The sequence below is a fragment of the Ammospiza caudacuta genome, chromosome 10 (assembly GCF_027887145.1).
Source record: "Ammospiza caudacuta isolate bAmmCau1 chromosome 10, bAmmCau1.pri, whole genome shotgun sequence".
NCBI lineage: Eukaryota > Metazoa > Chordata > Aves > Passeriformes > Passerellidae > Ammospiza > Ammospiza caudacuta.
Genome location: NC_080602.1, coordinates 19024237 through 19038641, shown reverse-complemented (window position 1 = coordinate 19038641; position 14405 = coordinate 19024237). Strand labels below are relative to the sequence as shown.

The window sequence follows — 14405 nt, the reverse complement described above, 5'->3', positions numbered from 1 at the left end:
GCTGGCTTCTGTAAGTGTGATTTACACACAGAGACCTTTGGCAGGGCTGGGACTGAGGCTGTAACAGAAAACAGGGAAGTCTGTAATTCTTGGTGCACAAAGAAACACGGGCTGCAAACAGCAGCTCCACGATTTGCTCTGAACAACAAAACCCTGAACAAAAATTGGTAGTTGGTGCTTTTAACAAGTGCCAGTTCCCCATTCAGTTTGCCAATAAACAGAAGTATTTAAAAACACTTTTCAGTTCACTAAGCAGCCTATCACACACAAGTAACGATATAATTACTCGTGCATATGCTGCTCACACACTCCCAGCCAGCAATTAGCCTAAACAAAAGTATTGTTTGAATAGGATCATGCCTGAATTAGGCAGTACCAGTCCCTCTAAGAGTACTTTTGCCTGAAGTTAAGTGGTTTTCATTTTCTCTTAATCCTTGCCTCCTTTCCCCTCCAAATCAGAAACACATTTCACTTGATTACAGAGCTAACTTCCTTACCCAAAAAAAACCCAACAAAAACATATTCTTTAAAATAGAGACCAAAATTAAACCTGTGAAAAAAAAAATAAAGATATATATTAAAAAAGGAGTAGAATTAAAAATATTATGGAACACCTAACATCACCATCAGTTTAATTTTCAGAGAAACACCAAATGATGCTTTTTATCTTCACACAGCCTCACAAACACATGCCTGTAAACTCTTTAAATATGATTATAAACTCATTACAGACATCTGTAGGATTAGTATGGAGTACTACAAACCTGACCTAGTAATTTGTTATTTACACAAGTTGTCCTAGCTAGGAGAATGGAAAGACTTGCAGGACTCAAGTCAGTGAAATCAGTGTTATTCTAATATCAGCAGACTGGCTGAATGAGGACTGCAAGGTCAGTCTTCTACAAAGCAGAAAAGGACAGTTTCTAACACAGTGCTGAAATTCCCACAGCCACATATTAGTGGTTGCAATTCTGGTGCTTGGATAAAATTAAGTTTATCAGTTCATTCTCCAAATACACAAATAAAACCACCAAGTGTTCCATAGTGGAATGTTTTCATTATAGGAGAATTCCTGAAATAGTTTGTGGCCGCTTGAAAACAGTTTGTTTATTCAAAAAAAAAAATCTCTAAATGAAGAGCTAGACATTAAGACTCAAGATGTTAAGCCTTTTTAATAGTTCTGAATACTTTTTTAGGGTATCCACAAAAATGGTTTGCCAGAGAAAAACACGAGTTTCAGGCTCCTTCTCAAATCAGAGTACTGAAGCCTTATGTGCATGGGAAGCAAGTGAGCCACTAACTACAAATCTTCCTCCTTTCCAGGGATTAGAGCTTGTCTTCACCGATGTGTTAATTTGCAGTGATGTCCCTTCCATGACTCATCCCCAGGCCTGAAAACGCGTGGCTCCATTTCTCTGGTGATTTAGAGGCAAAAGGGAAGAGAATAAAAAGGCTCAGGCTGGGAGCAGAAGCCAGCAAGCAGCTGACACTCCAAGCCAGGCTGGGACTCGGGTACCCCTCCAGAGCAGAGCAGGGAGGATGGCGATCAGCAGCAGGTGGAATGGGGAAGGAGATGAAGGAAATTGTGGAAAATCGGCTGTCAGCCCAGTGGGACACATAAGACAACTTCTGCCCGCACAAGAGTTTCCTAGGTGTAATATGAAAAAACTTACAGAACAGACACAAACAGGTATTGCTGCTGGACTACAAATAAAAAGGTGGAGTAATAGGAGTAAATCAGTTTAGTTCAATATTAATTTTTAAAGTAATTCAGACCCTCGGTTCCACTGCATTCTTTCAAATTAATACTTTAAATGTCATGCTCCTTTTCCTTGTGAAAAAGCAGAAGCCAAGACAGACTATTTCTATTTGTGGAAGACAAGTCTTTAATGAGAATATTTTCCTGATTTTGGCATTCACTTTAGAACAAGGCACTTTTCTAGCAAACCCAAAGAAAGACCAGGTATTAAATGAACTGTAGCAGCTGCAGCCTGAGTATTACAACTTGCACATCTAGCTGAAAACAGACTGACCAGTTTCTACCTTACCTTGAATAGCTAAACACAAGCCTGATAGTGCAGATTTTCGTTAATATTTGTTTAGAAACACTAGATTTCTTTGCCAAGATTGGACTACTTAGAACCATATGTCTAATTCCAGAATCAGGCTATCCTTGTTGTGAGTTTAAACTGGTAAACATCATACAATTTAGAAGAAGCAAGGTCAACTGGAAAGCTAACTGGTCAAGCAAACATTTTCTCTCTTTAAAGATAAACTTATTTTCTTTTTTCCTTCCCCTTTTTTACCCACAACCCAAGAGAACTCTCAGCCAGCCAGCCAATCAAAGTGGAAATGTACTTCAAACACATTCAGCCCAACCAAGTTTTCACTGCTGTCCTTCTTGGTGGTCCGTCATATGGAATGGTTTTAATACTTGGAAGCAATACCTTAAGTGTCAGAAAACAAGAACGTTTTATTTCTGCAAGAAAGCTTTCCAGTACTACTAGTATTTTGGAAAAGAAAAAAATTCCTTGTAGTAGATTAAAAGGTGAAAAGCCAAAAGAAATCAGAAAGAATACTAGGAAATTGTTCCTTATGGCAAGGTTCAACATGTATCTCAAACTTGTAGAAATGGTTGTTACTTGTATATTCATTTAATAATTTAATTTATTTTCAGACATTTATTCAGTTATTTAACTATTTTCATTAATGGTAAGGGGGCCATATTTTTTTAATCTCAGATTTTTTACAGCAGTTGAAGTCTTTGGCTATGCATCAAAATCTGTTTGGTACCAAGTTAGGTTTAAACTGCATTGACCCAGTAAAATCTCAGAAATGAAGGATGCAATGCACTGATACAAGATATCATATGGTCAACAATGCAGAAGCCTTTAGAAAATGTTCAATTTAGACATTTCTACATTTCTGTCCTTTGGGATCCCAGAGAAGTATTTGCTTTGAATCACCGTTTTTCCCTGAAGATACAGCAATAAATGTGTCAAAACTATAATATCCCACTGTATGCAGATACCACCCCAGTGTCAGTATTTAATCAGATCTTTAAAGGTATCTTCCTCTATAATCATAGAAGTGGTAAGAAAAAGAAAGATATTCACTGAATTTTGAAAATATCTAGCCAAAGAATTTCATCTGCATGTAATTCTTAAATACACATAGAGCAACAAAATATGCAAAGAGGTTAGTGCAGTCTTGTACAAAAATGAGAGCACAGTCCTGCCAGATTAAACCAGAACAAAATGTACTATCTTGCATGTACAACATGAATCCATGTGTAATTCTGCTGGGCTAGAGCAGAGTACAGTGTGTTCCTATTAATATTTACTCATCTTTCATTTCAAACTGTAAGCTTGTCATTTCAGATAGCAAATACTTTTGAATATTTAAGTAACAGCTAGTTCTATTTTACTGAGATTACTTACTAACAAAGGAATGAATGATTCTGATTAAACTGGCTCCCTGCTTGAAAAATATCACACACAACAGCCAAAGAAAACCCCTTGAAACATTCCTGTGTTTGGAGGATGTAAGGAAACTAATCTTGGATCATGATGATGATGATGCTGCTATGTAAAAATATTATCCATCTCTCACTGGAAATTAACTGGCCTGGAGAAAAAGAACAGCACAAGGGGGCAAAGGGCACATTGGGAAGATAGGGATGGATGGTTTTCCTGCAAGTGTCTCAAGATTGCCTAGCCAAAAGAACAGAGGTTGTAAGTGCACAAGGTTATTTCAATTTGCCAATTTTCAGGTGTAATTTGGGATGCACAGGAACACCAGGACCCTGTGGGGATGCCCAGAGGACAATTCTGGACATCAGGGAAAAGGAAGGAATGTATTTCCCAAAGGCCAGCAGCCCTTCACAGTAGGGCAACATAGAAAATTAATTGCTAAAATTAAATTAAGGAATTAAGGTGTGAGAAGATGCTGTGTATTCTTAATTTATGTGGTAACCTTCCAGTACTGATTCCACTTCTATGTTGGATAGGTTAAAATAGGCTTTCAATGTATATATATTTCTCTCTTTTTATTCACCTCACATTTATCATGTATCAAACATATCCATTCCAGCTTATAAAAATTCAAGAGATAACCCAATGAAGGATTTTCAGCCTCTGGTTTTAAGACTTCCATCCATTCATACCATAAATGTCAAAAGAAAGAGTTGAATGAAGCACAGAAAAAAAATATCTAGTTTTCTTACCCAGTTTGACCATGATACAATTGAGTTTTGTATTAGCATTTCAGCAAAAGTATAATTGTAACTGTGTATTATTACAAACCTATGATTCATTTCCTAGAAAATCAAGGAAAATCTTTCTATTCACCAGAGAAATCCTTGTATACTTGCAGGAAGGTAAAGCTAGAGATACAGATCAGCTCCCATCTGCATTCAATGTATTTGTAACTTTCAATATATAATGCTTAGGGACTGAATTTTCTTCAAAAGAAACTACTACTAATACAGTTGCTTTTACTTTTAACATTTTGATGTTTCAGCACCACTTTCAGTTCCAGGAATTCAAACTAAATTTCATACTGCTAAGTGTCTGGGAAGAGCAGGCTTCAAAACTAAATCACATTTATGAAAGAACAGAAGCTGGCCATAACCTAGATCCAATTCAGATCTCAATGGAATTAATGGAAAACTTTCCAGCAAATGGAATTCTTTCCATCAAATGGAATTGGGCTTTGAACTGGCTTCTGCATAGAGCTATGCTGGTATTTGAGGCTTTTTCAAGGGGATTCATTTTGTTTGTTTTTTAATCAGCTATATTATTCACATATTCCAAACAGTCTAGTCAAAGACTCAGACTAAGCCTCTGTTATATTTGATTTATCATCTTCTCAAGAACGTGCTCCATTAAATGGAAACTATTCTGATCAAAGTGTATAACCTTTATAGTGTTTTTCAACTACTGTCATTAAATGCAGCCTGAGTTGCAGCTGCATTTTACTGTCCTGTAAGTTATTGCTTTCCCAGGTGTTTAGTCCAAGGAAGGTCTTATCCAAGAACCTTTTCTGTTGATAATCAAGACCCTCTAGGGAAGCAAAAGTATGAATTTTTGTAAACATTTAAACTAAATTCAAACAGTTCACAGTGGCTCAGCATGCTTTCTATGGTAGCTTTTCTGCTTCCTTTTGTCTGTCTGAAAACATTGTCAGATTAAAGCTCAAATAAACTCACCTCAGTTCCCTCTTTTAGGATAGTGATGAGCAAACTGTTTTCTTCAAGCAGCTCCAGCAAGGAGCCCATCTTCCAAAATACATCTGCCCATCACTGACAGAACCACACCTTGGGATGCAGGGCAAGTCTGGCTCTTCTCTCACTTCCACAGGGAATGTTTCCTAATAAACTCCCTCCTCTTACATTGAGAAATGTACTCTAAGTGTCTATGAATGTAATTCAGAGAGTTTTGATGTGAAATTCAACTGACTCCTGGAACACATTGTGTTATGAGTAAATTTCCACAGCACGCCACACATTTCCTAGGTTTACTTCAGATCTTTTGCCAAGATTAACAGCATTTCTTTCATGTTGCTTTCTTTACATTTATATCTATATTCCATGTTTAACATAATGTTTCTATGAGTCTGGAGAAAGCATTAAAAATTTTTAACCATAAAAAAAATAATTTGTTTCTTTCTAAACACTGTTCCATCCATTATCCCCATTTGTTTCTTTATAATTGGCCCAACCTTCCCTTACAAAAACTTCATAAACTAATACAATATTCTGACTTTTCATAAGCTGGAAAGTGCAAAATCTGCCTAACACTTATTTTTCCAGTAAATAAAATGAGTCAATTCACAGAAAGGGCAATCACTTCTAATTCTACATATTCTGCAGATGTAACTATAAATATCAAAACATCACTAAAATAGTGCTGCTTTTGTCTCCATTACCTCCTATTAATATTTTATAAAAGTGGTTGCACTTATTTATGAAACTGAGTGCGTTAATTTGGATTTTGTATAGCGTGTTATCATTCAACTTGCTATCAATTTGATGTGGCTTCAAAAGATAAGACACGCTCTCAATCTTACTCTGTTCCACAGTAATATCTGATATCAGAGTCCCATGAGCCAATCCACCTCTATAATTTTCACACGTGGCACACTGACCTGGTCATCATAACGGTAAGTGAGGAACTGCTCCCCCGTGGTGTCCTCAAGAAAACTCCCCTGTGGAGAAAGTGCAAACTCAGGCAGGAAGTATGCACCTTGGGACTGCTCTGCTCTTGTCTGCAAGGAAATCAGAGAGGTCACGTTACACCTACTACAAACATAAGTATTTTTTTTTTTTAAACTATGCATATAAGTACAAAATCAAGACATGAACTTCTGGAGGGAAAAATAGAAAGTGTTGTGTTTTAAGGCATGGTATTTCTGGGTGGATATTTTGCTGTGATGGAGACATACTAAATACATACAGAGGTTTAAATCAAAACAAGATGCCTCAATTGCAGAATAATCTACTAAGCCAAAGGAGATCATCTATGGCTTATCAAAAGCAATGTTACACTTTCTTTTTCCTCAGACACTTCACTACAGAAGTAGCTACTGCAGGTAACTGGCTTTTGGTTAAATGCAACATATTTTATTTTTACAGGAAGAAACAAAGACAGAATCATATCATGAGGGCTCATCTAGTCCAATAGGAAGCCATTACACTGAATTATTTTCCTATCTTGCAGGAAGATATTACTGCAAGGAAGAAATAGGAATGACTGGAGCTAGCACAGGCAGTGCTCCATATTAGTTCAGGACGCTGTTCACAACTGGGGAAGAGCATTTGAGAACAGGCTGGGAAAGGAAAAAGGGCTCATTTCAAGCTACACAGGAGTTAATTCTGTCAGAATCATAGCTGGCACCTCCAGCTGGGCTGTCTGACACCTGTCTGATTGGAGAAACAGCTTGAGCTTGGAGCATCTGTGCCTGGTGAGACATCACAGCACACCTGAGGCTGCTCAGCACACCCAGCCCGTGCTGGGCCAGCAGCATCTCCCTGCACTGGAGGTCTCCAGCAGCCCAGACATGCAGCAAATGTTATTCACAGACTTTCCTGCCCTTACTCCTCCTGCATTTAACACTGCCCTGAGAAGCCAACTGGTTTGTATACTAGAGAAAATAAGCAATCATCTTTTGAATGCAGAATGAATATTGAGTCCAGCTGTGTAATGAGGACGGGGCAAGGAGATGAGCATTCGCTTCCAAAAGGTTGAAACCTTTCAGGGAAGAAAAAAAGGCCTGAAATGTGCAAGTTACTGCTGGACATTTACCCATGAATAAACTTAATAAATAGGGGTGTAATTAAACAGTATATGTATTGACATTTACACAGCAATTTCACATGAAAGCTGGCAGCTGCCATCACCCAGTTTCTAGACTCTTGGCTAGAACTGTACCAAATATAGGTGCCAGCTAACAGGAGATTCCTAAAGCAATCACAATTTAAAGCAGTTTGTGGTGGAAAACGAAGGTAAGACCCACTGCACTTTCTCTCTTGCAGTAAGTTCAACTTCTGAAGCTCACAAGTTATCTCAAAAAAAGCAGATGGCATGTCATTTGCAGGATGGTCTGGAGAAGCTTACAGGGCTTTTGCTGACTCTGTTGAGAGCTGTCAGCATCTCGGACTGCAAACCCCATCAGTCATGACAGCATCAGATTAACATACTTGGTTGAAATCAAGCAGTCTTCATGCAAACTAGAAATAGCTTGCAAAGGACATGTCTAGACTGGGGTAAAGGTCACATTTCAGCAAGCAAGACTGAACAAGACTGTAAAGAGGATTTTTTCATCAGTCCTACATAGGAGTAATTCATATTCACACCATATTATCCTTACATTTCTATAAAGCTTATTACAGCAGAGATCTCCTTTTTACTCTTCAGCCAACTGCCCTCATTGATGCACAATTAAGTAATAAAATATGAAGAACAAATCCACGTTTGGTAACAACAGTTCCCCATAAGGCCACGAGAAGAGGCCTGCAGTGCTGCCTGCTGCAGAGCCTGAGCTGATGCAAGCCCTGACACGAGGCACAGCCCAGACACAGAGGGGCTGACATAATCTGGCATCCTTCCCCTGCTTCCACTGGGCTGTCACAGACCTCTGCGAGGGAACACGGCAGTGATGTCATCCCGGGATTTCAGCGCTGGGCTAATGAAGAGAGAGACGCATTCTAAACCTCAAGTGGCCTGGCTTAAAGTACTTAGCATTTCTACCTCGGTTTTGCCAGGTGTAAAACAATTACAACACCTACTGACCTATCTTAACAGTGCATTGTTTAGTTTATATTCTGTAGAACACTTTGGAAAATAATCCTGTTAAGTGCTAGTGATTAATAACAATATTTTTGGAAGATTTTCCTAATTTACAGGCAGGAGAGAATCAAAATTAGCCCACTATATCTCTTAGCTATTGGATATATCATACTGTTGCCTAATCTCTCATAAACAAATTTGTCAGTAGGATACAGAGCAGTAAACTTGTTTGCATGTCTCATCTTTGTAGTTTAAACATTTAAAATATAAAGTCTTTGGACACTAATCAGTATTATGCTTTGAATATAAAACACGCCAATATTTGAAGCTGAAACAGCAATTTGAAAAGCATAACAAGAAAAACTAGGGGTTTCTAACACACATTCCATTTTCTTGTGAAAAGCTCATGAGCAGTTAGGCACTTGAGGAGAAGAGGAATGCTTGCTAGATTCAGGCAAGCAAAACCTGGATTCCAAGCATGGAAAATTCAATGTAAAATGCAGATATTTTATAAGGTTACACAGGAGGTTACAATGGAAACTGATTGTCAGCTGCAGCAATAGGTACTGCTACCTGTCTGGTATAAGTCAAGTAGGAAAGAATGCAGCCAAGCAGTTAATTAAAAACAAACAAACAAAAAAAAAAACCACTAAGAACACACTATCAGCTGTCATAGCAAACTGATGTTGAAACCAATGACTTGCATCTGATAAACAACCCAAACTGAAAAGTTAATTTTTAAAAAAATCAAATCTTCAAATGTTCAAAGAACTCTTTTTTTTATCCACTCACCAAAGCAGCAGAAAAATATTTTTAGCACCTAGATGCAGGCACCTCCAAAGAGGCTGCATGTTCCCAATGCACTTTCATTCATACATTGTACTGAACACAAAATAGAATGTTTCCACTTGGTCCATTTTATTCCCCACTGAGGAATCCACCAATGCTCCTTATGAGGCTTTTATATTTCTATGGGCACTTTGGCTTAAACATAATTCAAATTTCAACACTCCATGGGTTTATAGTATATTTGAGATCATCTCTGAATGACTTAGCTAATCTGATATAAATTCATGTTTTAAAGTAAAGACTATAAGTGCAAGTTTCAGAAAACAATTACATTTCATGCTAGTGCTTTAGGTCTGTTTAATGGCCAGTTTAATCTCAACAGCTTTAAATTAAATGTGTCAAGTTACAAGTACACTTAAGATTTAAAGCAGGCATTTTAAACCAGATTTTATGATCTTAAGCATATGAAGACAGTAGAGGGTGATAACATAGCCAAAGCAGATATAATACTAATCACTACATAAAATTCACTGACATTAATATATCATGCAGCAAGGAAGTACATATTACCTACTGACAAAAAAATAAATATAAAAATTGGAAACAGAACAGTGTTTGAAAATCTTCCTGGTCCGTTAGGACATGTAACTTATTAGTCAGAAACTGAAAAAATAAGGCCTTCCATGCTACATCTTTCCAGCTATGTGATCAAGGAGAGCTGTCCTGATCAGCAGAAGGGGGAAGTGTGAAAGGCACTGGGTTTATTCCAGCCTTTATTATGCTGGAGCACAGCTTTGATGCCAGCTGTGATTGCTGCCTCACTCACCACTCCCCACCTGAGTGCTGAAAGACCAAATTACTCTTCCACTTTCAACTGCACAAGACACAAAGAGCTGCCTGTATGCAAGCTCTGGCTTTTAGATCTCCTTCCACCAAGAGCTGCATGTTGCCTCTGCTGCTGCAGAGTTTCATTGCTCTGTAGAACACTGACTACAAGCTGCTGGAGTTGAGGATTTTATTTTATTTTTGAGAGTCAGAGGGATGGTCACTGAGTGCTTCCCAGCCAAAGCTGCCATTAGCAAGGCTGGGAAGGACTGAGCTCCCAGTGACTGAGCAGGAAGTGCTGCTGGGGCACAACTTCTGGTTTGTGTGACCCAAAATGAATCCCTGTGGCACATTCTGAAACCACCACACGATGCAAAGTACTGCTCTTGAACTGCTCTTTATTTCCTTAAGACCCAGGATTCATGTTAGCTATTTTCATCCAGCTTACTTAAAATTATCAAATCACTAAACTGTAGAGTTTTCCATTACTAAAAATTATAAATATTAATCATTGGTCATTCCTTTCAAGTTAGAGAGCAATAATTTCATCCAAGGATTTAAACTGCCATTGTAATTTCTGATAAATTAAAAATCTGGTTTAGTCTACAGTTCTTGGAGATAATTTGATACTAAGGCCAAGACAAAGCTCAACCAAACCTCATAATGGCATGCTACTATTCTACTTAATCACAGCCACGAGGAGACTTGAAAGGAATTGTTCCATGTTTACATGTAGACAGCGGCAGCTTTAGAAAGAGAGCTTTCTATTAAATCTGAGCTGTGAAGGTCAAGAAAATGAGAAAACAGAGGTGTAATAGCTCAAAGAAATTATCTGAACATAATTAGAAATAAAACATTAATATTTCAGGTACAGAGGAATTTTTAATTTTAGATTTTCTTGGCACCAATGACCACATACAGAGAAAAGTAAGAACTCTTCCTTTTATGTACCCTTAATACATATAAACATTACCTACACTTAAATCAGTCATTCCATAATTAGGCCTGTGTCCTTGCTAAAATTGGGAGCATAAGGAGAGCAAACTGAAGTAATGCAGAGGAAAGATTCAAAATTATCTATTCCAAATGCTGAAAATTACAAATGCCATGTTCTTCCTGAAACTGCCTCAATATCTTACTTCTAAAAAGAAACACAGACAAAAGATAAAAGGTCCAATCAACAAAAGCTTTACAGTTATGCACAAGTGCACTACCCTGCCCAAAATAAATTCTGTAAAGAAAAGAGAAATACAGTGAAGGCAGTTTGCTTTCCATAGTTTTGTGGCTCTTTTATTAGTTCTTGTTGGAAGTGGAAAATGGGCAGCATTCATTTCCAAAATCATTGTTTTAGGGGGGGAAAAAAGACAAGAAAAGCAAAATGAGAAAAATTATCTGCATTCTTAATGACTTGCAAATACATGTTTGTCAGATTAATATGCACAGCAAGTCCAATCATATACCAAAATGTGTGTATTCCCATTTAATTCAAGTTAAATATGTGTCTCCTGAGCTGCTGCAGCATTTGATTTACGCCCCAGGGAAGTAATATACCAGCTAAGTAGCAGTTTAGTTTAATGGATTTTCAAGGACTCCAATACAAAAATGTTAGATTGAGCACTGCACTGCAGCTTCACCACAACATGAGAAAGTGTATTTCCAGATAAACAATGTCACACTAACAGTTCAGAACCTCAGCTATCTCCAGAGCAAGCAATCCTGATGAATAAATATCTAGTAAGGGTCAGATTAGCTTTTGTCATGGCCAAGATCTACAGAAACAGCTTCCTAATGCTAGACACTCTGAAACATTTAAAGACCCTGCAAGGGAACTGAGTTTCCACAGCAGCTGCCAGCAGCTCAGCATTTCTGCAGACCAGGCCAATTATTTAATTATTAATATTAAACTAAGAGGCCAGCATTTCAAATCAGAATTAAAGTATAAATGTCATTTCTGCTAGAAAAATGAAAGAGGACTTGGCCGAACTGAAGTCAAGCACTTCATAGAAGAATCATGAAAGAAAATTTGGCTGTCAGATTTCATCAGGGAAGTCACAACTGAGACAATCTGAAACACTGAGTCTAAAGCTCTGCTGGGGACTGAACTAGAGTGGGAGACTCAGGGATTGTTCTTCCATGTTCATTCCATATTAAAAACAGACTTAAGACATGTCTGATTAAACCCAAATCTAATGATTTTTTCCTCTCATCTCTCATTCTAGGCCTGCTCGAACACGAAGAAATAAAACAAGCTTGGAAAAAATGTGCCTCTGAGTTGAAGATACATATAAAGATAAGCAAAAGACAATTCTTAAGTATTTTGGATAAGCCACCATTTTTCCAACACAGTAAAACACTGCCAGCAAGCAACTCAGAAACTGATAGCTCAGCTATTGTTTGAAGTGCCTATCACTGAAAATGAACCTAAGCTGTAGCTGTAATCATATTCACAGCTGCAAGGAAGGCACTGCCTGCATCACCTCTGCTGCTCGAACCACCCTGCGCCCGCTGGAGCGCTCGGAGCCGTTCCAGTGCTGGAATGGGTTTGAGATCACGTCACCAGAGCTAAAGTGCTCAGCCTAAACCTCTCTGCAGGCTCTCAGTTTGTACAGCTTCAAGCCAGCACTGAAACAGCAAGAACAATGGAGAGCATTTAGTTTTTTAATTAAGATCCTGTCTTTCAGTCTTTTCAAAAGGACATTTTTACCACCATGTTCCTTGATTAAATGTAAATACATTTTCTTTGGCATAGCTTGGGCTGCAGGCTGAGATCAACACATTCTGAGATCTTTTTCTGCACCCTCTAAAATTTATACTAGTGATTAAGCTTTTGGATATTTATCAACAATTACTTATGTTTTCTCTTGTTATTGTCTGGCTAAAAGATTAAACATTTCACTGAAAGGCTGCAGCAGTATTTAGCCAAAACTTCATTTATTTTCAAAACCCAGCTTAAATATCAACTTCACTTCATATTTTTAAAAGAAATATTTCTAAAAGAAATATGAACCCTGAAATTTTCCTACTTCCAGTGAAGCTTCTTCTAAACACTGTGTTAGGCAGACTCTGCCTTCTTTCCAAAGAATTGATCAGATGTGCCTAAAATTTGCTGTAAAAAGAGCAGCACCAGCACCTGAAGCTGCTCCCAGTGATATCAGTGGCAAAGTTCTCAGGGACCCTCCCACAGAACCAGGGCCCAAATCCAGGTGCAGCAGGACAGCATCCCTTGCAACACAACAATTGTAGGTCTGTGAGCAGCACTGCTTGCTCAGGTCTCTCTAGTTTTGTATAAATAAGAGCCAAGGGGCAAAATTCAGCACCCAGAGAAGATAACCTTAAAAGCAGTTCACTTCCAATTACTGTCAGAAAGTTAGTGACTGTGGATCAGATCCTGCTTTCAAAATATGCAATACCCAATTATTTCTCCAAGTCTTTAGCTTAGCCTTGGGGAATGGGTAAGGGGCACAGGTATGTTTAAATCCAAGAGAAAAGAAATTTTATAGCATCTAGATAAAACAATCTACACTGGTGAGTGAAGATTCCACCTGCATGTTCCCCAAAGCTTGTGCTTTGAGGGCATGGAAATAGTTGGAGGATGTTTTCAGCCTTTTTTGTTTAAGATTGAATCCCCTTTATCAACTCTCCTCTGTGATGAAACAGTGAAAGGAAGGAATATCTGGAAATGAGACAGAAAATAGCATTTCACTTAAACCCCTTCTAAAAATCGTGCAAGACAGACTAAAGACAGTTTAACAGGACAAAAAAATAAAATAAAACAATAATAATCATGATTAAAAATGCACAAAACAAGGGATGCCCAGTGTAACTGCTCTGTATTTGCTGACTGATGCCCAGCCAGTCCCTGAGTATTAGCCACCCATCCCTGGCTAATTTTCCACAGTTTTATTGTTTAGTTTGTTCCCACCCAGCATGGGATATCCCAGTGGCCACTTGGACTCCCCTGTCCTGGCTGTGCCCCCTCCCAATTTCTTGTGCAGCCTCCTGGCTGGCAGGACAGTGTAAGAAGATGGGAAGTCCTCAGCTTAGTGAAAGTACTGCTCAGCAACAACCAAAACACCATTATTCTCATCCTAAATCCATAATACAGCACTACACCAGCTACCAGGTGGAAAATTAACTCCACACAGCCAAATCCAGGACATTTTGTTAGTGTCCTTTATCACGAACACCACGTGTGAAGGATTTATTTGTTGTTAAAAAAAGGAAACTCACAACCCTGCTTGTCTGTGATCCCAGTTACAGGTCCAGTTACAAACTGGAGGAGACTGGGACCATAATCTTTGAGGAACTGCAGATTTCTTCACAACAGGCAAGGAAGAAGAATAGTTTAAGGCTATGTAGGATTGCTGTCAGAAGCAGCTGGACTATACAGCTCAACAAATCAACACATGCACTGAATGAAGATTCACGTTGCTTAAGGAGCAAAGGAAAGAACCAAATGAAATGAGAAAGGACACAGGGTCATTCCTTTAATGGGTGGAAGAA

The 14405-nt window shown here is 38.3% G+C and overlaps 1 protein-coding gene across 1 annotated transcript in view; it reads right to left on the bottom strand.

Moving 5' to 3' along the window:
• Nucleotides 1-14405, bottom strand: part of ADAMTSL3 (ADAMTS like 3) — a 170447-nt gene that overhangs the window by 133712 nt on the left and 22330 nt on the right. Inside the window, exon 3 of the mRNA XM_058811740.1 lies at nt 6148-6267. Within this exon, the coding sequence (XP_058667723.1) occupies nt 6148-6267 (120 nt within the window). The remainder of the gene's footprint in view (nt 1-6147; nt 6268-14405) is intronic.